Source organism: Leptidea sinapis, chromosome Z, assembly GCF_905404315.1.
Source record: "Leptidea sinapis chromosome Z, ilLepSina1.1, whole genome shotgun sequence".
Taxonomy (NCBI): domain Eukaryota; kingdom Metazoa; phylum Arthropoda; class Insecta; order Lepidoptera; family Pieridae; genus Leptidea; species Leptidea sinapis.
The window spans coordinates 21,386,121-21,413,658 of NC_066312.1; the positions used below are offsets into that span (position 1 = coordinate 21,386,121).

The 27,538-nt window shown below is 32.9% G+C and overlaps 1 protein-coding gene across 1 annotated transcript; it reads right to left on the minus strand.

Annotated features, from left to right (window-relative positions):
- Window positions 1-10,577: 10,577 nt before the first annotated feature.
- On the minus strand, window positions 10,578-23,754 carry LOC126978872 (uncharacterized protein DDB_G0283357-like). Its single transcript, XM_050827987.1, has 2 exons — window positions 23,608-23,754; window positions 10,578-13,274 (listed from the first exon to the last, which is right to left on the minus strand). The coding sequence occupies exons 1-2, from the start codon at window positions 23,620-23,622 to the stop codon at window positions 10,650-10,652; spliced, it is 2,640 nt and encodes an 879-aa protein (XP_050683944.1). The 5' UTR covers window positions 23,623-23,754; the 3' UTR covers window positions 10,578-10,649.
- Between the last annotated feature and the right edge of the window lie 3,784 nt (window positions 23,755-27,538).

Consider the following 27,538-nt stretch of genomic DNA (forward strand, 5'->3'; position numbering starts at 1 on the left):
AGCGCTTCAATCTCCTTTCCGAGATAACGACCAAAAATTTTTTTGACGAGCTCCACCTGGATCTGGCAGCATTTTGTGAATTTACGCTTAGCAAGTGACCCTTAGCCTTAAAAAACAACACACCGCAGGAATCACACGGACTAGTAAAAAAAATACTTTTCTTTACTCGTCCGTGAGGAATCATAGATACGTTGCCGGCATTTTAGAAAAGTGTACGCCTTTTTTGCATGTGTATGTATGATTCAGAAATCCATTTCTTTTACTATAACTGAGCCCCTCATATCTAACGCACATATCTGATAAAAAGTGACAATATGCCAAGCGCGCGAACCAGTTACCCATAGTTACCGTAATCATGTCATGCCGAGAGCTAATCACGTAAATCATATTGGGCGCATAACCAAAGAGAATTTAAACACTACGTTCAAGAGACGGGAGTGCCATACAAAATAATGAGAAATGTCGCTTGTAATGTATTGCACTAAGTCTTGATACAAACATAATCAACTAATGACGAAATATCAGAGCTGCCAATATAATAAATATATAGGGTTGGAGTCATTACATCATTTTTATAGATAATTAACTAATAATATATACATATATATTTATATATATAAATTAATATAAATAATGGCTTATTTTAAGGTTCTCTTATGTTAATTTTAATATTGACATTAGCAAAGTCTAGCTAGTTTAAACTAAGGGATACGATTTAGTTATCTCAAAGAAAAAAACAATTAACATAATTAATATTTTATTAATAGTTATGTTTTGCGGTATAGTTTCGGTTTAGACAGGGTGTGGTATTCGTTTTTCAGATGTTGCAATAAGAACAGAATACATATTAGCAGAAGTTAGTTAACCCTAATTTTTTGGCTTTTAACATTTTTTTGCACATCATAACCATAATATAATATAATAAAAATGATTTTACGGGTTAATAAACTTATCAAATATTTTAAGATCAATAAACTTATTAATGAAAAATATAGATACCATAAAAATGAAATAAATAAAAATAAATTAAATAGTTAATAATTTAAAATAAAATATCGACAATCGATAAAAAAGTGTCAAACACTACAGATAGATTATAATATTATAATTTTTATTCTATATGAATTAAATCAATACTCTATCACTTTTAATCACTTTAAGCATTCTTTATTAGGTTATTATTTGTTCATAAGTGCTTACCTTTCTTTATCCAAAAATAATTTAGCCATGAAAATTCTCTAACTCCCATCTGACCAGCCAGATTTTAAACCACATATTTTAAACATTTTTTATTACATGGTATAACTTAGTAAGTCTTACGCATTTATTATATAAATAATTAAGCCCATTACCCTGAATAATACACGAATAAAGTAAAAGAAAACGAAAATTCGTAACAAAAATCGTTAACAGTCACTTTTATTTTGAATGAATGACATGTCACATGACACTCAAACCAAAACAAACAAAAGAGTCGAATATATGTTAGAGCGAGACAGCGTATGCCGTTTTAGTGCAATGCCATACATATTCGAGTTTATTAGAGAGTTGCGCCCGGCTGCGCATAACTAAGTACATCCTAATATCGACCTAGATTCAACACCAATAACACTAACGAACACGGAGCTAATAGTATCAACGGTAGATAGTATGACAAGACTGCTTCCATGTTTTAGATGTGTTCACTGGATGACAATATTTACTTTCTGTCAGAGTTCTTGTTTTCTATTGTGAGCTAAGAGCTTACAAATCAAATCAAAATGACGATGTTAGAAATGTAAGTTAAGCCCTGTCAGGAGACTTCTCTCTCTTAATGCACAACGCTACAACACGGAACTCTTTATTCCTAATGTCCAACCAGCTCGAGTTGTTACAGGAGTGGTGCTGTGTTTATGGATGGCAATGCCCGAGTACTCCCTTTTCCCCCATTCCCTAAAAACTCATAAAATACCTCGTCCAAAGCATGCCACAAAGAATTGCATCAGATATTTCAGGCAGTGGAGGCCACACTGTAATTTAAATTTTTATTTTAATTGTTTGTAACTTTAAGTAAATAAATACTAAAAGTAGGTGATAATACTAAAGGTACTCGAATAAATCAAAAGTGCTCTAGTGTTTTTTTGGCCGAGAAGTTTAATTAACAATTGCGGGCCAACATTCGTTAAAGTACCTACATATAAAGATAAGAATAACTTTTTACTTTACAACCTCACCAATCCATAACTGTTATTGAATCAATCTTTTCAGTGCCTTAATTACATTCATTCATTACACTAAATTAACTTTTAAAAAGCACGTTATTGTTATTCCTTTGGTTATGTAGGAGAATGTAGGTTGGAATTGCACTTGCAGATTCAGATGTATATGTTAGTGTAGGTGACTATCATCCTGTATATAGTAATAATGAGAGGCAAATAAAAATAACGATCTCAATTTATTGACGGATGGTATTAATCACTATTTTTACTATGTCAGATCTATAAAAGCTGTTGGTGTATCACTCGTTGTTAGAATCAAAACAGGTGCGGGACCTTCTTTTATTTTATCAGCCATTCGTTTTTTGAACCAATCTAAAACATTAGTGGTGGAAACGGTGATAGTCTTTAAAGTTGACGTTTCTGTTGTTGCTGTCTTTGAGAGAAGTGTAGTAACTTTTTCTAAGTGAATCGTAGAGGATATGGTATTTATGTCTTCGGATACTTTTGTCTTCATCGAAGTTAGATAAGAAAAATTTAGTAATGTTGGTGTAAGACTTGTGTTTCTGTTATTAGATTTTGATATATTGACAATATTCAAGAGAATAGGAGTCGCTGATGATGTTTTGATTTTTGGCACTGTAGATATTTTTAACATTGCGACTGGATTTTCGGTTTTTAGGTTTTTATGCACGCTTATTTTAAATTTGTGATATTTTGGAGTCAAACTAGAAATGAAATGAATCCGGCTGGTGGTCGTTATTGAGGTTTTGATTTTTGAGACTGTTGATGAAGGTTTCACTTTTGATTCTGGAGTTTTGGTTGCATTTGGGTTAACTATTTTCTTGTGTTTATACCTATATTTTGCTGAATTAGATTTTATCTCGTTTCTCGAAAGACCATGATTATTTTGTGAGGCTTTCAATTTCAACTGTGGAAAACTAACATGGATATTCTTAGTCGTATTTTGTAATGACACTGCCTTGTTTACTGACTGAAGATTTTTATTTTGAGAGCCCTTTGGCGTCGACGAATTTAACTGTGCTGTATATTTTGAGCAATTATTACAAGTACTCAAAAATTGTTTTTGAATAGTAGTTGTCGTAATATTATTTTTTGATTTAATGCCAAATAACAAAACTTTGCCCATTTTTTTCACATCTTTTATTGTGTTGATCTTTAAGTTTTGTTTTATTTTCATATTTGTTTTGAATTTTATGCGTGGTTTTTTATTGCTTACTAAAGGTTTTGTTTGCTTTATTTTTGGCATCAATAGTATCTGATCATTTCTTCTTATATCTTCTTCCCGGGAATCTTGGTATATATCTTTCCGTAATGTTTTAACTATCCATGAAATTGCTGGAATAATTGAAATAAATACTCTTTGCGTATTACACAATCCTTTTTTAACTGACACCGCCGCTATTTTATCATCCAAAAAAGCAGGAATCCCTTGGTCTTTGCAATCATTGCTCATTACAACTTCAACACATAAATAATATTCTCCGTCATACTTAAAGTAATCATTACACTTTTTAATGTTTGTGTTATCTATTTTAGGCGAAACTGTAAACACAGGCATTTTAACTGGCAATCCGATACTAACTTTTGTATTTCTGTTAACAATACTTGCGATGTTATGAAAATAATGGAGTTTGATTTTAACTAACGCTACACTGTCATTGTTTTTAATATTTGCGGGTATCATATAACTAGGATATATAAATATTTTATGAATATCAATTATCTTTTGCTTTATAAGAATTGCGTCACACGATGCCGCACAAAAACTTGTGGTTAAAATGAAATTGGGAGTAATGGCAGTGCCATAGCAACGATTCAATTTAAGATTTAATTTCTTACATCTGAAACGTATTAATGTGTCTAAACTGGAACAAACTACTAGTACTAAACACAAATTCAGAATTGCTACTTTATGAAATATCATTTTACCAGTTTTTATACCTTATTGGCAGTTATAGTTTTTTATAGGTTTTTCACAATTGAATCGCGATTGATTTGTGTACGTAAATATACTAGTTGGTCGAATGGATAGGTAAACTATTAGTAGGTATGTGGGTCGTAAGTAGTAACTAGTAGTAGTAATGTGGTAGATACCAACTCATCGGTTTTAATGACTTGCTATGAAAGTGAGTGAACTAATTAACCAATGGATGCAAAACTATCTGTCCTAATCTACTAGAATGTAGATATAAAATGTAATAATGCTATGTAATTTTCTCCTCATAGTTTTGTGTTGCGATGGATACCTGGCTGTTCTTACTAGGTACAAAAGCCTCGCTTTGGAATCGAATAAAAATATTTTTTCGAAGTTAGTAATACAACGTTTATGTGCCTATGTAGGTACATATGTATTCATTAATTATACTAACAAGATTGTATTTAGAGGCAAAAGTGTGTGAGTGTGAGTTTTGAATAAAAAAAAATATTTGCCAATATTAATAGCACAAAGATTGTATTTAGAGGTAAAAGTGGGTGAGTGTGAGTTTTGAGTTTAAAAAAAAATATTAATCAATATTAAAAGCACAAAGATGGTATCAATTTTTATTGCACAAGACACACATAATACTACGAACATCAGTCCCTTTTATGCCGTAGTGGCATAGCTTTCCACATTCTGGACTACAAGGATCCAATTATTGTAAATAATCCGGATATTTTAGTTGAACGATTATATCTTCCTATAAAGACAGAAAAAAACAAAATTGTAAGCGTGCTGTTTCTGCACAATAAAATTTTGTTCACAAGAACAATTGATACACGTTGTAGGTACTTATGTTACATTGGCCAATAAATACCTAGTCTTTAGTAATTTGTCTCGCTTACTCGATTTGGATTCGATTCTATGACGTTGGTCTAAAAAATTAAATCCAATAATATTGTGAACAAAATCTAATTCGACTATCAGATTGCCACTGCAGTTCTTGTAGCTTGTGAATCCTTAAAAATAAAACCCACTGTCCCTACAATAGTGTCAAGCATATATCCACTCCACAGGTAGAACATACCTAGGGCTACCCGAATTCCATGTATGTTTCACAATTTTTTTGTAATAAATAATTTATGGTATTTGTTTGTCGAATCCGAACTAAAGTCAATATTATTAATGACATAAACTTTGGTTATATTTATTATGGTCGGATATGCTACCCTAAATTCATAAAAAGTAGAATCCAGATTCCTCCATCTCAGTAATTTTTTTAAAAACTTGCTTATTGTATCAGCTATTTATCCTACAAATTTCACTAAGCTAAAACTCTACAGTGTTTATATTTTACTCAATGCGTAAAAATCCAAATAATATGGAGATCGCCATGGAATCTGGAAAGCGCTTTCATCCTGAGGGAATCGATCAACACGCTTGCTATCTTGATACCCCGTGATGGACAAAAATGTACTCTTTATTGTTAATGAACACAACAACATACTGACTAAGATCTAAAGAAGCTTTGTATGCGGTCGTCATCATGCGTAGTAGGTCAATTAAGAGATCGTATTAGTTCATGTAGGATCCTATTACCGATGCATGTCCTAAGGTTCCCATGGAAACAGTGAGATAATCGATAGATTCCTGGCAATTCCAGAGGTAATTATTCTTATAGTTATTGCCGAGACTTTAATAAATATTTATTGGGATTTAGGTACTTACATAAATGTTAAGATTACATTACTTCATCCAAAATAACCGTATTTTTATTTGTTACTTTGTAATTTGTAAGAATAACATCAAAATACATCCGGACTATACCTATATCGTATAAATTTTATAGAAGATAATAACCGTTATCACGCGAGCTATTTCCTCATAATGCTTCTATCCATTTAAGAAGTGTTTCAATTAACTGACATGGATCAATGTGCTAATTTTAGATCATCAAATACCCCTGACAACATGCCATTGATCATGACGCTTGCTAATAGCACGATACAATGCCGTGTTCACACTAGTGACATTCTTAAATATTGTGTTGTTTGCTGAACAATAGACCTAAAGTTGCCTTGTTTATAATAAAGGGGAATCGCCCTAGTTAATATTGTAATGGGAAGGGCGTATTGATTAGCATCAGCTGATATAGGTAGAATAAGGGTTGAGCCGAGCAGTACGCTCGGCTCAACCCTTATTTTCATTCAAAAAAACCGTTCGAGTGACGTATCGTTGATAAATCTTGTATATGTGTTGTTCAGCTCTCAGGTTGTGGCTTTATACATGTATGCATGAACTACTTTACAGTTGATAACCTGCAATAACCGAATATCAATCAGTCCCAACCGCATCGTTCATAATTTTGTGTATAAAATATTTAATTTGTGTAATTGGTCCCAAATATGAGAATTATCATTTATTGTGTTTCATTATCACTTTAAAAAAAATAACATATTGTTTAGTCTCAATATGAATAAAGCTTATCCGGCGCCAGCGCGGCATTCCAGACATTCCGATGAAAGTGCATCAGTACATCTTGGCAGATTAAACCATCACGTCCAACTGCCTCTATATATACATCCCATTCACAAACGATGCGGGCTATCAAACTTACTATCAGAAGCAGTACAGGATGGGAATCGAACGAGACAAGGCCGCCGGGATATTCAATATTCACTTATAATAATAACTTGATCTGACATTCCGGTTAAAATTTGACATTTGTGAATTATGCATAGGTGCCTACATAATATACTGAGGGGGCAACATAGGGATATGCAGGGATCGCTGGGTCTGTAAGCCACGTTATATTCCCTACTTAAGCGTGGAATGTACGCAGTATTGCAGTCCTACATTATTTTAGTGCAATTTTAATTACTTATTGACATAGCGGACGACGTTCAAAGATGGACGACTAAAGGTGACAAATATTTAAGTAATTAATATATTATAATAATAGCTGTAACCGGATACACATAACGGCTTAAATTTAAAGTATGACTAGCTGTTACTCGCGATTTCGTCCGCATTTACCAGTGTAACCATATATAACCATGAGACCTATGGTTAAAAATGACTACTACCAGCGACACATATCCGCCACTAACATCAGAGTGGTCATTTTGTCCTTTATGTGTGTGGAAAGTTTCATTGCAATTCGGCTAACGGTTCTTAAGTTTTATGTGAATATTCATATACACATACATTCCGTACCTCTTAAAGAAAAAGAAATCTTTATAGATTATATCGATATACGTATGTCAAATACTTTCTGAAAAGCATTTAATCATCAAAATAGGATTTCTTCATCAATATATATTTATTCTAATTTCATATGGGGGATAGGCAGGCAGTCGAATGTCTTAGGCTCCAAATCCTCGTCTTATGGCCGTTCCCAATATACTATCTACAGATAGAGATAAATTACTACCTTCTACTGTCAGTACTAATCTTTCAATAATCTGAAGCTGACCCAATATACCCGAAAAGTCATTCTTATCGCCTTATATTATAGTACGCGTGAATTGAAATTTCCATACAAACTTCTATCGCTGGTAAGCTATACGTCGTCAAATTGAGAGACAGCGTGTACGGATAAGGTGAGTTACCGTCGATAAGTTTATTGGGACAGAAAAGCCAACGATGGTTACGATTTTTATCTCAAGTAAGACATAGACTGAATATTGGGAACGGCCGTTAGAGATCCGCCAGAGCGACTGGAGTTCTCCATCGCCTAAATCAAAGGGATCGCCCACATCTTTTATACTTCTACGTTGTATTTTACACGACTCTATCTCTTCGTATACGCATAAGATATTGTTATAATAAGGGACTGCCATCGTAGTTACTTTAAAATATCTTCTTTAAACGATCTCGTCCACAAGATTGTAGGACGACTAATAACTCTATATTAATTGTCATGATTCGGTATAATCTAAGAAAATTACGTTGTCATGTTAGTGTTCGTAGAGAGAAACACCACGCATATGTCAAAATAAATTTCTTAAAATGCAACCATGTTAGCTTCAATAAGATACGTAGAGATAACATGAGATAATGGGTAGAGATAATTTACTCGTACTGCGCATGCTAGTTCAGTAGGACGCGTGTATTTAATCAATATTTTTACTTCAGCGAAATGGTAGCAAGGAAAGGAACTGAAAGGTATGCATGGAGACAGTAAGTTGCCGTCATCTTGCAAACGTCCATGTCAACTTTTTAAATTTTATACGGTGCCTCTGTCTAAGTGCGGCACTGTCTAAGCGCATTACCAGTTAAAATTAAATTTGCGCGATCAGGCTCGATAAATCAAGATATGCCACACAAGTATGCGGATGAGCAATTATTAGCCATTAAAATACCGGTGAGGTGCCAAATACAATTGCAAGCAATGGTTCCGATATATCCCTCTGACGTCGGACAGCGTTATGAACTACGCATGCTGTAAATAGCTTGAAAATTGTAATCAATTGGAATGCTTTCTGAATGAATTTAGTGTAGTTTTTATTGATGTTGGAATGCATCGTTAATTTTCAACGGAAAATACTAACGACTATCATAGGTGTACATGACACGTTGCCATACAGATTGTATGGATCCTTATGTTTCTAGTAAGTTTCTGAATCGTGCCAATATTTTATCTTAATTGAAGGTTTCATTCAAAACCGATTGAAGTTTAGCTTTAAAATGTTGTCTATATCGTTGAAAGCACTGTCAATACAATGATAATTCGCAAGTTTTCCGAATGTGGAGCAGCTTTGCAAATAAATAGTATCCGTCCGAATAATGCAAATGTCTATTCGTAAACATTTTGCATATTCTTGGTTTATTCTCAGGTATAACTTTGAAAGGTGGACGAAATAGTGAAAAATTTAAAGACTGTTTTTCCGGTATTTCTTACCATGTAGTCATATGCATTTAAAAATCTGTTATTACGTATGCCCCAAAGATAATTTTAAGTGGTGTGTTTTTTTTTCGAATGTAATATTATTATCTCTGGTTTATCATTGTTTTTGAGTTGCATGCGTATTTACTACAAGTTCAAGGTGAATTCTTTCCGCATGCATTCTGGAAATACATCGCAATTATTCATCTTATAACGGCTGCATAACTCGTAGAATTGAGTAGAAATATATATGTTGGTAGACATATTTACGTCAACAAATTATGCTGATTATTGCTGGTGATAAACACTTTAGCCTAATACCTATATTATTATTTATAAGAATATAAGAAAATACATGTTTTTCTTACATAATACCATAACTTTTATTTCAATAGCAACCAAGCTTAAGTAACTAAGTGAATATTAGTTTTTTAATATTGCACTCGTTGACCAAAAGTATTAAGTGGACCGATATACCGTCAAGTTAAATTTTTTTCTTTTCCAAGATTGAGTTGTCTCTTATTCTTTTCGTAAATAGAGTTTACTTATTTAGAGAGAAACTCCATAAGGTGATGATATTTAGTATGGTTTGATAATATCGGATCGTGTACCTTTTGCTAATATGGTTTATTTACTTGTGTGAGTTTCAGTATTTCTATTGCACCACTTTACACAGACAAGATTTAAAAAAATATTTAATGTGTTTGTTACAACTTCTATTTAAAGCTCAACCTTTTCCAATGTGGTGATAAATAATTCATTAAATATAAATTTTGATATTCAAAAGTGTAATTTTTTAATATAATAAACCAATTTTGATTCGACTTGTTACAACTTTATAAATATAGAATAATAATTGCATTTCCTACTTTCTTCTTCGTCCTGACACGTTTTCACTTCTGCCTCCTTCTGCAATCGTCGATGGAAAAGTTAGGGAACTCTATGTCTCATAAGTCGATCAATATTTACAGTTTTAGTTTTTTATATAATATTTAAACAATCTTTGCAAAGTGTTACAACTATCACGATCAAAAATTTCGCTTTGCTTGAATTAAAAAAGACCAGAGACACATTACACATTTATTTATTGAATGTTTTTACATCTAATATTAAATTAAAATTATCATAAAGTAATTTTGTATTGTACAATTAATTAACAATAGATTTAAATTCTTTTTATATCAAACTACAAATTATGTATGGCAAGCTACAGCTAATAATGGATCTATAAGCTACACTTGTACTTATGATACTTTATTTTAATTAATTATTTATTTTTAAGTGATAGAAGTGATGTCTCCATTCTTTATCCATTTCCGGTATTTAATATTACCTCTTTCACAATAATTGACTTTAGGAGGACATTCACGTAATTCATATTTATATACACACACCAAAATATAATATATATTATTATATATTTTGATAAAAATATTAGAATTAATAACTTAAGTACTTGATTGAGATCTTAATGTGAAAATCGTAGTATCCAACAACCGCAAAAGGTCGATGAAGCCTTCGGGCAAATTATATGATAAAATAAAACAATTAAAACGGGACTTCTTACATTTATTACACATTACAAGCATTTCTCGTTTTCGTCACAAAACTATTTCATTACAATCTACAATACTTTAAATTGAGGTGGTCCGTAGGTTTGATAAGGAACACCTTGACTTGTGGAGAGGGAGCTTCCTTCGTATCTTGTCGATGTTGATCCATATTTCGCGAGCCCCGAGTTTCCGGAGGAACCATTACCATCGGTGGAGACAGTAGTACCGCTAGAAGATCCAGTACCAAAAGTGCTTCCAGATGATGATCCAGAAGAACCAGACGACGTAAGGCCGTTATTATATACTTGGTTGAATCCGGAGCCAAACTTAGAATAGTTAGTGCCGAAACTAACAGTGGGTTTGCCTGAGTATGAACTTCCATACTGACTGTATTTGTTGTATGTGTTGTAACCATTTCCAATTCCTAATGGTTGAGGATAGCCGTATCTATTGTAGTTTGTTCCAAAACTAACTGTTTGTTTGTTTGCATCAACAAAGTTCTTGTTGACGGAGTCAGAACTGTAGCCGGAATTTCCAGATAAATTACTTGTGCTGAATGAGCTGCCTGAGGACGAACCCCCTGTACTTAAACCCGAGGATCCAGATTCACTAACTTTGTTGAACTCAGTGTTGTAACCAGTTGCAGAGTTCAGTGTTTGAGCATTATTATTTATTTGGTTGCCAGTGTTTAAAGTGTTATAGTTGGTTCCGAAACTTACACTTGGTTTGCTGCCAAATCCAAAACTTGTGCTTGGTTTGTTATCAAAAGTTGAAGCCGCTGATTCCTTGTTGACTGATGCAATTGTAACAGTGTTGAAGCCTGATGCCGTATTTGTCTTATCTGAATTTAATTCATCAAATTGTACGGATCCTACTGCTGGTCCAGTAGATACGGTAGCTACTTCATCTGAAACTTTTTCAATGGTATATTCAGTTTTGTCCCCATTTTCAACCTTTTCTTCACCTATAGCGGCGTTATCTGAAGCGTTAGACTCGTCGCTTTCTGAACTGACGGATGCAACGTTACTGTTAGATTCCGATCCAAATCTGTTATTGAAAATGGAATCAATGGCACCCTGTTGAGAACTTTGACTGTCAGAGCTTGAACTAGAAGAACTTGATACTGTTTGAGTATTGTCCGAGTTGCTGTTTGAACTAGAAGAGTATTCATTTACTGAAGATGTTTGAGAGAGACTGCTAGTTCCATCATTAACATTTGAGTCTTTATCAAAGGAATTTACAGAACTAGACGAAAATACAGTACTGCCAGTGTTTGTGCTTAATGGGTTTGCAGAAATTGGTCCGGCGCCTCCGTTTGACGTTGACGTAAGAAATGTGCTTGAGCTATCATCAATGATACTTCCAGCAGAGCCATCATTACCGATGCTGGTAAAAGAAGAACTGGGTGAAGCTCCTACAACTGTATTAATAGCTCCTGCATTCTGCGAGTCTATACCAGAAGAGCTAGAAGAAGAAGCAATATAAGGAGATCCCTTATCATTTCCAAGGTTTAAATCAGAAAAAGATGCTTGGATACCTCCCTTGTTGTAGTCACTCACGATGTTGTTAATTAACGATTGAGAATCGAGTTTATCGTTGTATTTAATAAAGAATACTTCAGGCTTTGTTGGCGCCTTTGTTTCGAATTTAGGAAGAACAACATTCTTTACATCCTCTGGTTTCTTGACAAGAACGTAGACAATAGTCTTCTCTTCATTTTGTGGTGACACTGGAATGATCTGAGGAGCTGGAGCGGGTTGAGTTGGTGCCTTTATGAAAATAACCTTGTAGTGTTTCTGTGGTGGAGGCAAGACTATTGGTTGGCGTTGTTTGACTGGCTCAGGTTCTTCGGGAGCAGCTAAATAGTAAAAGTGCTTAAAAACTTGGGCTGGCTGCTGTGATTGTTGGACATAATACTCTTGCTGTGTACCTGACGACTGTCCTGAGGACTGGAAATGATTGGCAGCACTGATGGTCTCGTAATAGCTACCTATTTTGTCCAAACCACTTGTGTCATATGTGTTTTGGAAAGTGGTTTCGTACTCAGTCAGCTGGTGTCCAGAAGAGCTCTGGCTCGCAGTACCCACACCGGATCCAAATCCGTTGTAGTTTGAGCCAATACCTGTTGAGGCTACATTGTAGTTTGAGCCAACACCTTGTGAGGCTACATTGTAGTTAGACCCAGCTGAACTACCAGCAGTGTTATAATTGGAATTGGAACCCGTGTTGTAGTTGGAACCGGTCGTTCCCTGAGTCGCAAATGTATTGTAATTTGATCCAGAGCTGGACCCGTAGTTTGATCCAGTAGCACTGCTAGCTGCGCCAGAGTTGTAACCAGTATTTTGGCCAGTGTAGTAACCAGTATTGTAGCGATTAGATCCTGTACCAAACGCGTATTTATTGCCTGTTCCAAATGAGCTAGAACCAGTAGGAAATCCTGATCCAAATGTGTTGTAGCTAGACACAGTCTTAGTTCCACGATTGTTGAAGTACGATCCACTTGATCCAGTTGCTGGTGTTACTGCAGGTACTTGGCTAAATACTTTATAGGAACCGTAGCCAGGGTTCAAACTACTGCCATAGCCGGTGCTGTATCTGTTACCTCCATATTGGTAAGTACCAAAGGATGTTGTTGGAGCTTTGTACTCATAGCCAAGATCAGCGGTCACCGCTGTTCCGAGAGCAATAGCAAATACCTGTAGACAATAAAATAAAATCTGTAGTGTGTTTATTAATTAATACGAGTAATTACATCAATAAGTAAGAATAATAAGAAATTCCAAGATAGATGTCCTTATTATATTACAACTCATTGAATATTGTAATTAATTTGTTTATTGTGCAGTCGGGAATCCCTGCCACCGCTAGCACACGCGACAACGCGTAACACGAGGGTAGAAAACACGTTCTTTCATAACATCGCTAATAACAGCGAACAACAAAAATAATAAAGTTCAACATGTTTCACTCGTAAACTGTTGAAACCCTGTATTGCTACTTAAATTACTTTAGCTATTTTGATATAAAATATTTCAGTGTTGAGCCATGTGAACAGCTCAAAGAGAAACATTCAATACTAAACTCTCGCCTACGACTTCATCCACCTCTGTAGAGTATGGTTATATTCCTTTCTTCATCTTCGTCTCAGGAAATTAATCAAAGTTCAGTATTAAAATTTACATCCTATTACTCCACTGTTGAATATCTAAATGATCGGACAGCCTGGGACCAGATTGTGATTATTTTATAGCGATTGAAATGATTGTACAATATTGAATATTTTTATTGAAAAGGGCGCAAAAAAAGAATGCTGGGAGAGTTTCTTGCGCCGGTTCTTCTCTCTCAGAGGCGCCAATTGTTTCCGAAGCGGTAGTAGTATCTAGTAGTTATTAGAAATGACATCAAAAAGAATTCTAAAGGAATCAATTTTGAGAAAATAAAAAATGCCTACATATAGTCATTCTCCATACCATACGATAACTATAAGTTTCATCAATATTGGGTTTGTAGTTTTGTTATGAAAGAGTAACAGAGCTATTATCTTATTTATATTAGTATTAGTACTAGCTGTTATCCGCAATTTCGCCGTGTCGCGCTGAGATTAATAAACTACAATAATTAATAAAACATTCTACTTTTGCGCTAATCTCGATAATAATTTGCGTGTGTGTAAAATTCAGTACATCAACATCAATTAAAAATATCTATTTCCTTTGAAGGTCTACTGTGATTTGATTTATTTAAGCTCACGTTGTGATTGAACTAGCTTCGTCTCATATCACAGGTCATTGCTGCAGTTGCCCAATATGCACTTATGGAGAAATTTGAATAACCAGTAAGTTCATTGACCTAATGTAGCCCAGCCAACTTGCGTAATGATAACATCCAACAATGCTTTTTAACCGTAATAAAAAACTATCAAGTAGTGCATATTTTTCAAATAATTTAATTATAAAAAACTCTCTGCAAATAAATACGTGGTTAAATGTCTGAAGTTTATCTAATATATAAAATCCTCGTGTCATGGTGTTAAACTTGGAACTCCTCCGAAACGGCTTGACCGATTCCCATGAAATTTTGAGTGCATATTAGGTAGGTCTGAGAATCGGAAAGCATCTATTTTTCATCCCCCTAAATGTTAAGGGTGGTCCACACGATTTTTTTTTAATTTTTTTGACATTTTTTTTTAATTTAGTTTAAGTTTGATTATGAGTCAGCATTAAAAAATACATACCACTTCAAATTTTCACCCATCTAGATCAACAGTTACTTTTGTATCGCGATTTTAATATCGGCAATACAACGTTTGCTGGGTTAGCTAGTCACTATAAAAATATGGAGCTTATTTTTCGAAATAATTCTTGATGTTATGAAATATATTCTTGACAAATTCATAAAAAACAGTATTTTATTTATGATGTTTAGAACAACGTCTGTCGGGTCAGCTAGTATTTTATAAAAGTACCTATAATCAGCGTTGAAGTAGAAATTGTAAAGCCGGAAGATAAAGTAAACCCTATACTTTTATAACATGAATCGGTAGGGTATGGGTAGATAAATTCAAAATGCATTTTATATATTTATTACATGCGGGCGCCCCGTCTATGCCCACGTAGATTTCGTTGACGTTGTTATCAGTAAGTTACGAATTTTGCTACGGATATTTTATCAAAATACATAAGAGAAAACTGCATTAAATACAGCGTAGCTATTTTGTCTTATTCCGACATTATTGCTAATTTATTAAAACAAAACATGTCTCAAAGACGTACATTGTGCCCATATTAGTATAGTACAGTTTAAATCTGCGATCTTAAAAATATATAATTGTAAAATTGCCATTGCCCGTATTGGTACTTATTTCATAAAATTCAGAAATGGTTTTGCACAAAATCAAAATTTAACTGCCTTAAAAATAAACTTGGTATAAAGTTGCACCTGGGAATAATCCAAGAATATGCAAAATGTTTACAAATAGACATTTCCCGTGTTTATTTTCAAGACTGTTTAACATTTTTGGTTTAGACTAAATATTCCAAGTTCAATTTAAGGTTTTTTAGTTCACTTAGATTTGAAAAAATTCGCGGGGTGGGTCATTCCCTTCCCTAAAATATCATCGAAGGAGGCGATGGCTGGTCCATACGATATGCACGTGAACGGGCGCTACTTGTGGTGGCTGGATGATCTTGTAACCGGGTCTGCTTAATGTTTTTTTTTCTTTTATTTAGTTAGAATTTTTAAGATAAAATTTATTATATATCTATTTAATAATAGCTAATAAAAGGCTCACATAATGCCTTTATTTATTTACGGTATGTGTGGATTGATACATCTACGGACTCAACAACTCTTGTGTTTTTAATTATTAATTTACTTTTTCTTTGACTTACTCATGTAAGCCATTTAGTATTTGACGTTTGAGCCTATCTGTTGCATCACTTTGCATAATATATTGTAATTGAAATTAAAAATAAGAACTTGTAATACCTAATATGTTTTGAAAAGAGCAACATTAGAGTTTCTTGCCAGTTCTTTTCTAAGGAAAACTGCTTTCTTAATATATGAAAAAAAAATATTTCAAGTGTAATGTGTAAATTACATATGAATTAAAATATCTTCGATTTCATTTGAGTTAACATTATATATTTTTTAAATTATTTATATAGGGTTATAACTAGAGAGAATTGTCGTTATTCAAAGTTAATTCATGACTTAATGAAACCTTATGAAATATAATATTGACTCTATCCTAAGTACTAAGTAGCTGTGTCTATAAGTGCCCGAAAGCAAACATTTGACATGAATGACAGCGATGTTGGCGCGTGGGTTAATCCGAATACTATAATAAGACTAGAAAGAGAAAATAAATGGATGGAAGTTCAATATATTTATATAAAACATTCCTGCTAGTTTATTTACTTCACAGCTAAATAGTGAACAATGAGTCCGTTCTGTATGCTTTATTAATTATCAATAAAATATATCCCATAATAATAATAATATAAATGGGGCTTTAATCTTGTTTGCAATGGGCTAGATAATAAATAACATTTTGAACTTTGGTATAAATAAAACCAAATGTCACGGACTAGTAAAAAAAGAAGGACTCCGCGCCGTGATATTAGCAAGTGAAGCACATTTATGCTAGTGTGTGTGCGGTTACGGGGTAAACCAGTTCACAATTTTATCTCCCTTAAATAATCATATATCCACAAAAATATTTTTATAGTATTGTTTTTACACTTTTTTACAACGCACGGCGGCATTTTTAAAATATTTTACTGCGACGCAAACTGATCTGTCACAGACGATGGCAAATCTCATAATGGCGGCCAATCGGTTTGTATTAGTGTAAGTGTATGCGTGGGGCTATGTATTTACCGGCTTGTTTTGGTGCCTCACTGTTATGTAAGGTGACACCGAGTCCTTATTTTTTACTCGTCCGTGAAAAAATGTATGACATTTTTATGCGATAAGCCAATTGTTGACAAATAATCATTGCACACACCTGTAACTGTCTTAATGTAGTTGTTTATACGTTCGAATGCCCTAATATGATCTGCCGGCCTTACACTTAATAACATTGGAATAAATTTAAATCTGAGAATTAACCAAGAATATGGTAAATATTTACAAAAATACATCTTGCTTATGATTGGCTTATACGGACGCATAGCGTTTCTTTTTATATTCATCAACGTGTATATGGAAGGTTGCTTGACATTCGAAAAACTACAGAATTATCGTTGTATTTACATTTTTGTCAGCTATATAGTCAACATTTTGCATATTCTTGCTTTATTCTCAGTTATAACTTTAAACCACGTTTATTTGTAAGGCCGTGCATGTCGGGCATCTTGGTGCTGTCTATATCACAGTAGATTCCAACCTCTCATACAATTATTGTTACCAGTAAGTATATTTCTATAAACTGTGTCATTTAATTATTTCACAAGATATAAAAGCCTTAATATTATTTTAAATTCAAGTAATCAATATTATAATTCAAACAACGTAACAAAAACCATTTATAAATTTATAACACAACCAATTTAAAGAATGTATATAAATTATTTTCTTAGATTCCCCGAATAAGGAAACTTGTTTTGCAAAAATAGAATACTGGTATTATTGAACTATGCGAATACACAATAAGATGTTATCAATACAACATTTTATTAAATATAAAGGGCGTTGGTAAGTCCGACCATTTATCATTCGAATTTATTGCAAATATAATATATTTTTTGTCATGTTATAAGTTTCACGCGTATCTTTCTGTGACGTTTGCATACGTTTATTTGCTTTAGAAGCACAAATGATAAAGATGATACAGACATTGGAGGTTTTGAACATTTTTAATTTTGGTTTTGCAGACATAATTTGAAATTTATTTTAGTATTATATTATATTATAATAAAAATGATACATTTTGTACACAAATTATCTAGCCCCTTAAATAATAGGCACTGCCAATAACTAACAATGCAATGATAGGGATAGATACTTAGGTAGGTATATACAATAGATGAAATACGTTACATAAATACGTACATACGTAAATATTTTCATATACATTTATATTCACCATATAAATATTTGCACGTGCCGGGATTCGGGCCCCGGACTTGTAGCTCAGTGGTTATAATGTTGATAACCACTGGGCAATATGGCTCTACATGATGTAACTAAGTTCTAAAACTTAATCATTCTTGTAATTATAATGAGTCAAATAATTTAATGGTGTTGATTTTTAGGAACGGTTTTAAATAACCAAAAAAGTTTTTGTTGAGAATAGCCGCTTAGAAATAAAATCGCTGTGAAAATCATAAAAATCACTTTTTGAAATCATAAAATGTAAAGACCTTAAGGCGAAGAGTAAGCAGAAAACACGCAAACAAGGTGTTTTTAGACAAGTTTTGTGGTGAAAATATAACACTTGGAGCTATGAACACTACTTTATCCTGTTACACATACCCTTAAGTCTTACTTGTAGGTTGCTAATGCTTGCTGTTAGTTAAACTTAACACTCCAGAGCAATTATGAATTACCAGTTTTGTTTGCAGTTAAACAAGTTTTTTCTCGGCATGATGCATTTGTTTAGTATACTGCTCTCATAAAAGTTGTTCTTATAGCTTTTACTTTTTTGTGTTGGTACATTTATTAAGATTAGTAATCAATAATGAGGATTGTAAGCAATTAAACTGTTTGCGCCTGTTAAAATATTAAATTTTCGACGCAAGAATTTTGAAAATATTGGCTTTGTTACATAGGAGCCGTGAACTCATATCGCTCAAGGTCGCCGGCATTTAGTGTCGCCTTAAGCTCTCTTATCATATTATATTGGTCTAACCGACGAAAAAAAAGCATTTAAGCACAGATATTTCAAAACTTTAAAAGAGATTCTATATAATGACTCTTTAAATTGTGATCTCGTATCATCAGCATTCATCACCATAATTCGACAATTATTGATTTGTGTTTTTCTGCTATTAACATAAAAAAATATATTAAACTAGCTGACCCGACAGACGTTGTTCTGTATATAATAAATAAAATAATGTTTTTATATGAATTTGTAAAATATGCACCCTGCTGCCGTAATGAAATTGTTTCACAGCAGAACTGTCAAACCGTGCGTCAATAAATTATCTCATAGAAATTATGTATGGACACATTTACACAGGAAAAACAAATTTGTTGTTTTTATTTAATTTAGCAGCATTTTCTTATTTATTCCTTCCTTTTAAACCTTCTCTGGACTTCCACAAATAATTCAAGACCTAAATTTGCCTAATCGGTCCAGCCGTTCTCGAGTTTTAGCGTGACTAACGAACAGCAATTCATTTTTATATATATAGATAGATAGATAGGTTATGGCCGAAGTTATACGTGCGATGTGTCACTTCTCGTATGTGTTAATCAAATGTGGAATTTCAACAGGATGAACTTTCAAGGTGCATTACTTCGAAGCAATTACTTACAGTAGTGAAAGGAGGAATAGATGCCTACTTAACTTAATAATCTGAGATGTAGTTTTTTTTTTTTAATGGAATAGGAGGACAAACGACCGTACGGGTCACCTGTTGTTAAGTGATCACCGCCGCCCACAATCTATTGCAACACCAGAGGAATCACAGGAGCGTTGCCAGCCTTTCTTGATTGAATGTTTATGACATATTTTATTTTTTCTCTACATTTTTTTGTGAAAGTAAAATAGGCGTTATTAAGAATCAGAGGGTTCGGTTCACTTTTTTTTTATAAAAGAGAGAACAAACGAGCGACACCTGATGTTAAGTGATAACCGCCACCCACATTCTCCTGCCAATTAGCAGAGGAATCACAAGAGGATTGCTGGCACTTCAAAAAAGTGTACGCCTTTTATTGATTGATTTCTATTGATTTGATAATGATCATGTAATATGTTATTCAAATCTATTGCAAATACATATTTTTTGTCATGTTATAAATTTCACGTATATCTTTCTGTGGGATAGTAACTACCAAAATATTGGGTCGATTTGGATACGTTTATTTGCTTCGAAAGTACAGTATATTGATAATATAATGTTGATTTCATATTTGATGTGAGAACTAGATAATATAATGATTTACTCTCAAAACATTTTATATTGATAGCCAGCACTGTAAAAGTTTGTAAAGAGAAGCCGAAACGTGCTATCTAGACGTGGCCCTAGTTATATATAATACTAGCTGACCCAGTAGATGGGTGAAAATTTGAACTTGTATGTATTTTTTAATGCTGACTCATAATCAAACAAATTAAAAAAAAAATCAAAAAAAAAAAAAAATTCGTGTCGTTCGGGACCACCCTTAACAATTAGGGGGATGAAAAATAGATGTTGTCCGATTCTCAAACCTACCCAATATGCACTCAAAATTACATAAAAATCGGTCAAGCCGTTTCGGAGGAGTTCGGTCCCGCACACCGTGACACGAGAATTTTATATATTAGATATAAGGAACTATCTAGAACTATATTTAAAACAAAGGCGTAAGGAAAAACGAACCCTGCTGTGTATGATTGGCAAGTGCTTCAGTATTATTTTGCATATCATTAAATAGTATCAAACAAATTGTCATTTGGCAATAAGGGCTATATTTCACTTAGACCCCACGAGCAAAAAGCTACCAAGCTAGACACCATACCGACACCAGAATCATGACCCGTCCGAGCTGTTTGCGCCTCCAAATTGGTTGCGTAACTGAACGGGCACCAGATGAATAACTCTCTATAGAGTTGTACACATTTTGTTGGTAGCGGCGACGGTTGAGCCAGTGGTGTCCCAGTGCAACGTAGCCCTAATAATCGAAACTCTTTATACGACGAAAAATACCTATAGGACGTGTATTTTTCACCTGAAAAATTCTGTATTTTTTAATTGGCTGAATTTCGAATGACTCATGTCAATAGCGGGTTGGCATGTATATCGGTCTACCCTCATCGTCTGTCTTTTACTTCGTCGGACTTAATGAATGTCGCTACTGCAGTTTTTATTTACGAACGTAACTCGATCATGGCAAAATAAATAAGTTTATATTTATTTATTTATTTTTTATAAAATTTATACAAAGTAAAATATGTAACGTCTTGCGTTGTTCAATAGCGAATTTACGTAGGGACCACAATAATACAGCCCCTTTAGAATAATAGACCGTTTCACTGGTCAAATAATTAAAAAAAAATCAGATCTAAATACTTATCATAAACATATCTCAAAAACTGATACAATTAACATACATTTATATTGAATATGTACTTAAGTCAATACATGTTGATGACGTATTCCCCTACCAGAAGTTGTTCAACGCGCCTAGCGAGTTATAATAAAGAATTATCCTTATAGTCAGATTAAAATTTATGTCAGCCGATAAATCAATGATAAACATCCCGTACTAATACCGACAGTTACATCATGCAACGATCCAATATTTAAGTAAAAAAAGCCACAACGTGTTGTATTTGAATCTTTTTATACTCGTTTCGCTGATAATCTATTATTTACTTAAACCTAGCTTAACCACAAACTAATTTACATAACATTATGATTGTTTGCATTTTATGACATTAAGGTAAGAATATTCTGAGAAATATATTGAAACGAATTTTTAGTCTAGGTCTTCATATTATTGGTTATTTAAGAGCCTCAAAAAATACCAAATTCAAATATTTTTATTCAAAATAGGATGTGACATCAATTGAAAGTCAAAAACTACCACCCATTCCATAATGAATACCTCAAACCCGAGAAGAATGGGCGCAACAAACTCAGCGGGCTTTTTTTTTTCATCGAATAAATATGTTTACAAAGTAATATTGTACAATTTAATAGCCTGAGGGCGGTCACTCCATTCCCAATCAGTGGTATCATTAAGAAAGTCATTTATGTTATAGTAACCTTTACCACACAAACGTTTTTAACAATTATTTTGAATAACGTAATACATTTGTTTTGAACATTTTCTGGGATCTTGTTGTAAAAGCATATACATCGCCCCACAAAAGACTTACTAACTCGACTTAGCCGAGTAGTAGGCATCATAAGATTATGTCTGTTCCTGGTGTTACCATTATGGTTATGACAGTTTCTGGCGAATTCCAAAATTATATATGTCATGAAACTACCACCATTCGATGCGAAATTTATCCTAGATGGTTTATGGATACTTATTTTTTTTATTGTTTAATTTTTTTTTTAAATTCGCCCAGGGAAGCGGGCGGGAACGGCCAGTATATTTCATATATCAGAAATATACAAATAGCAGAATAATATTCTGTTTAATTTTAACATTTCATCTAATTATTGTATTTTAATGAATTATTTTGATTTTATTGAAATTAAATCTAGTTCTTACCATTTAGATGTTATAAAATTTATCTATTAATTAGAAAATACGAAATATACAGTGATTGATTGATATTTAGGTAAGAAGTTAGCACTTCCAGTGATTTAATCGTTAAATTAATAAAATTTATATGTTTTTAAGCTTAAGAGAACAGTAAACTGATAATCAAATCTATGACGTAAGAAGCTTTAAAGCTCGTGGATATTCCAAGTTTTATTATAACACTCTGAAGGCAAGTTTAAGGTACACATAACTCATAAATTATTTACTCGGCGACTAGTTTTTATTAAACTTAAACTTTTGATACATTAATGAGAGAGTTTAGATTAATTTGGTAGTTTGGGGTTATTAGTATTATTTGTTGTTGTATGTAAGTTTGGTATCTTGGGAATGACCGGAAAATTTCCATAAGAATATTAAAAACAAATAAATGTTACTAAATCAAAGTTCACGTTTTAATGTTTTTGAATTAATATACAAACAAAAAAATACGTCTAAAATTGCGAATGTAACTTTAACGAACTAAATTTAACGAATATTTGCAAGCTTGAGCTTGCCGTTTATTTTATTTACATTATAACGTACTGTATTCTTCTTATTAATCTAAAGTAACATGGAAGGCCTAAAGGCCTACATTAAATTTCTATATACTCATACATAACCGATTCTTAATAGTTTTTAATTTAGACAATAATATTTATATAATGGTTAGGTATTTGTAGTTTTTTAGGTAACATGAGTTAATGAAATTAAACTGGAAAATATTGAGCATAGATTTTTATAAAATTGAGAATTTTTAAAAGATTTTTCGCTAAGCACAATATTAATGTAACTGATATAAAATAATAGAAACATTCTTAGCAGTTACAATGAAATACATAAAAATTGACCATTTTTGGAATTTTGGATATTATTAACGAAAAAAAAGGACTAACGAAAAAGAAAGGAAAATGGTCAATTTTCTAATTACTAGATAGATATATATAAATTCACGATAAATATTATCTGCGCCAAAAAAATCCAGAAACTTTCCACCAATAACTCACATATTTAAGCTCGGTTTAACGTGTAATTACACAATGCACACATACATGCTAATGACACAGAGTAAAAAGAAGCACAGATAATATTTAACGTGGTATAGAGGCAGAGGCTACGCACCCAAGTTGTGAACATCTTGAGGGCCACAGTGTCGTCGAGATGTCGAAATCTAACTTATATAGTGATGAGCCGCTTTGAGTCGCTCCAAGTACAAGGTCACTCTATGAACCGGTACCGGTAATGACTAACGACAGACCGAAAGCTATCGCTATCGCTGCCCGAAATTGATGCAACTTATTATTTAAGAGTTCAGCTTCTGGTTCTTTCCATTTCTTACATTTAACTACAAAAATAAAATGATTTTTATGAATATTTTTAGATCGCAGTTTATACCGATCTTCACACTGTGCGTTGCCAGCCTCATGGGGGAAATAGAAACATTAACAACAAACACATGCGGCAGACAACTAACTCATAATTAAAACAAATTTTACTTAGTCTTAATTTCAACGTTTTGTGAATGTTTTCTTATAAGGCACTTTTCCTTAAGAAAGTTTGTAGTTTCCACATACTATAGTGTATTAAAAAAATTAGATAGAAGATCCTTTGCCTCGAAGATTGAGAGTAATTTAAGTTGATATAGGCTGTTTTTATGTAAGATGTTCCACTCTGTTGACTCTGTTGTTAACTAATCTGAACATAAATGCCGTTCTTATCAAGTAGAGTTTTCAAAAATCGAACACATCAGCTTCTTAGTAAAATTAATCGTGCTTCGGGTATCTTATTGGTTTCCTCAAAGCGACTCTCTTTACGCTCTTTGCAATTTTAATCGGATAATAGCGTTTGTGCTTATAATAGTAAACTGTTAGTATAGTTTATTACTAATATTATGGAAATCTCTCTAACTACAAGGTTGAGCTTGATTTATTGGTATCCACTTACCCCCTTATTCATAATGGTCCGCTAACTTAAAACAGCCGCTAAGGAGTGTTTTTTCTGATTCTGACTTAGGTCAATAGAAGTTAGCAGACTATTATGAATAAGGGGGTTAGAATGTTCATTACAACGTTTGGTAGTTCATGGACTTGAGTTTATTGAAAACTATTCTGAAAAAGTACAAGATACAACAAAATATAGAGGAGGCATTGTTAATATGTCAATTAAAGCCCTATCATATCCTTGGCGACCATACCCTACTCTCAGATGCTGTTCGCAATACTTGCGTCTGAAGAAGATACTGCAGTTCGTAAATACACAATAGTTTAATTCTGTACGCGGTGTTATTAGGACCCAATCAGGACTAGAACAGACAAGAAATTTTGGTCCAGAATTCTTATTTCTGCTATTTAAAAAAATATAATAATAATATACTAAATTTAATATCTATGATCCCACCACTTTGATTTTTTTTATAATTCTAGATGACAGATGAGAACGACGAAAAGGTTGACAGATGAGGTTGACGGTAAACCATTATCTTGAGCAATGCACGCACACTAACACAAATTGGCATACAAATGTAAGACGTAGCTTAACACGCACACTAAAGTAAGCCTGTTTTCATCGGTTGTCAAACAGCAAGAGGTTGTATCTATACGTTTAAATTATCTTAACCCCATCAGTATATTAAACAGGGAATTTCCCATTTTAACGGGGTTCTCCCCGAAACGTGTATTTCCAAATACCTGTTCTCAACTGACTTTTGCTGCGCATATGCTGCCAAAAGGTCCTTGTGATATTGATGTAAAATTTGAATTGAATCTATTCAGTTGTTTTAGCATCAAACCTAATATTTTGGAATCGGTAACAGAAGCACAAGGTATGTAAATTGTTACTTTGAATCAACATTCAATGAACAGACACAGAACGCCAACAATTTTATTATATGCATAGATATTAGATGCAATAAGTCCACAACCACAGGATTTACAATAACGTATTGCCTCGCACGGCTCTTTCATGAATCAGCTGTAAACTGTCACAGTAATATCTGACTAGTACATACAAAAGAGACGTTCACGAGGAGACATTCTGAGAGAGATGTTCTGTCCAATGAAAAAAGGTTGATGATGATTTCATGAATCTGTTAAAAGCTATTGGAAATGTAACAAGCAAAGCCTAAAAAGTTTTGATTTTATTAAATCTTATTGGTATTCCTATCAAGTGAAATAGGAGTGTAGAAAGCTATTATTTATATATAGCTCGAAGCTAAACTGATAAGTCTACGCTCGTGTGTAATTTGTCAGTATCTATCCAAACAATAGAATAAAACATCGCTACGAAATAATTGCTAATAAATCTAATAATAAATGTAATTTCCTAAAAAATTGTCAAAACTTAAAGATTTTAGGTGATTCAGATTTTTTTCATTATAAATTCTAATGTTGGCTTACGACTACACGGAGAGTATTTAAATTGCTACTGAATGGGTTTGGAACTATTAAATAATATTATGCAATTTTTAGACTGGTTAGTGACTCTGACTACTAAGTTAGAGGTCCCGGGTTCGACTCCCGGTAGATGCAATCTTTTATATGATTAATATAGATATTTATTTCTGAGTAATGGATGTTTATACGTATGTATGTTTAAGTAAGTTTATTGTATTAAATATATCATTGTCTTGTATTGTACTCATAGTACAGGCTATGCCTAGCATGGGGCAAGATAATTTGTGTAAAAGTGTGTCAATAGTATTATACAACAATAAATCTGATAACAAATCATATTTATGTTACAAATCACAAACACAATTGAATTTCGACCACTCGGCGACCACAAATTATATCATGTTCTTTATAAAGCATATATATTATATACCGAGGATATCGATGAAAAAACATCAGACCAGTGAAAACATTAGGAGCGCTTATAAATATAATTACCTACCAGTTTTGCAATTGCAAGAGCACTATATACACTTATACCTATAACATAGATTAAGATTAATAAGAAAAAGATAAAAGACATTCTTGGCAAGCGTGTTAGAGGTAATTAAAAATACGCAAACTTGACAAGAGCAGCTTCAGTAAGTGTCTTTTTGTCAATACATTCCATTTACTTGCACACGCATATTATTCAGTATAATATTAGATTTATTTTTTTCGTGGCATATTAATAATTTTAATAATTCTTCCACATATTAAGACAGTACAATGCCCGAAGACATTTTTGTATCCTTTATCAATACCATAACAATATTGCGATCATTTTTACAAACACGAATTATGAACTGAATGAAAGCAACAAAAGCAAAAATTCAATTTTACGTAAGACTGTGATGATTTGTTAGAATAAATAACATTATATATTTCAACAAAGATTAGTTGGATTGCTATACAGATATATTAATAGTAACAGGTTTGTTCAAAGTATTCAAACTGCAGCCGGATTTTTATTTATACAGGCATAAAACTGTCTTAAACTTACAACAAAAATCCGTGAACTTTGGCAAACAACTGTTAACTGATTCATATGCAATATTATTTCATATTTACGTTGATGTTTCAGACTAAGGAATGCAATAGAAGGAGCGTTTGACACTTATGCGAATCAACGATTTATACCTTTTGTAATCTTCAGTCTAGATAGGGAATCATTATGTCCAATGTTAAATTGCTCATTCCCGAATGGTGAAAAATTCTAACCATATTGTTCAACACAATCAAAAGCTTTTCATAAATCACAGAAAACGCGAAGAGCATTCCACGATTCCTTCCAGGTATTAAATATATTATATATTAATTATTCATCGATAGTTGCCCCTGTTTTAAATTATTACTACAGAAATTATGGAGTAATTGATTACAGATTAATTTTAAATATTTTACTAAAACTGTGGTCAAGGCACTGGTACTCGATTTGAAGAATAGCACAATTTTTCGTTGTTTACGTGAATTTGCCATAGACTAAACAGTTAAGAAATAATAATAAGTCAAAAAATGGCAAAAATTCAAGTGAAACAATATCAATCAACGACAATAAAGACTGAGAATTACCTATAAATGTTAATTGAAGGATCATTTGTTCTTCTCCCATTACTTTATTTAAT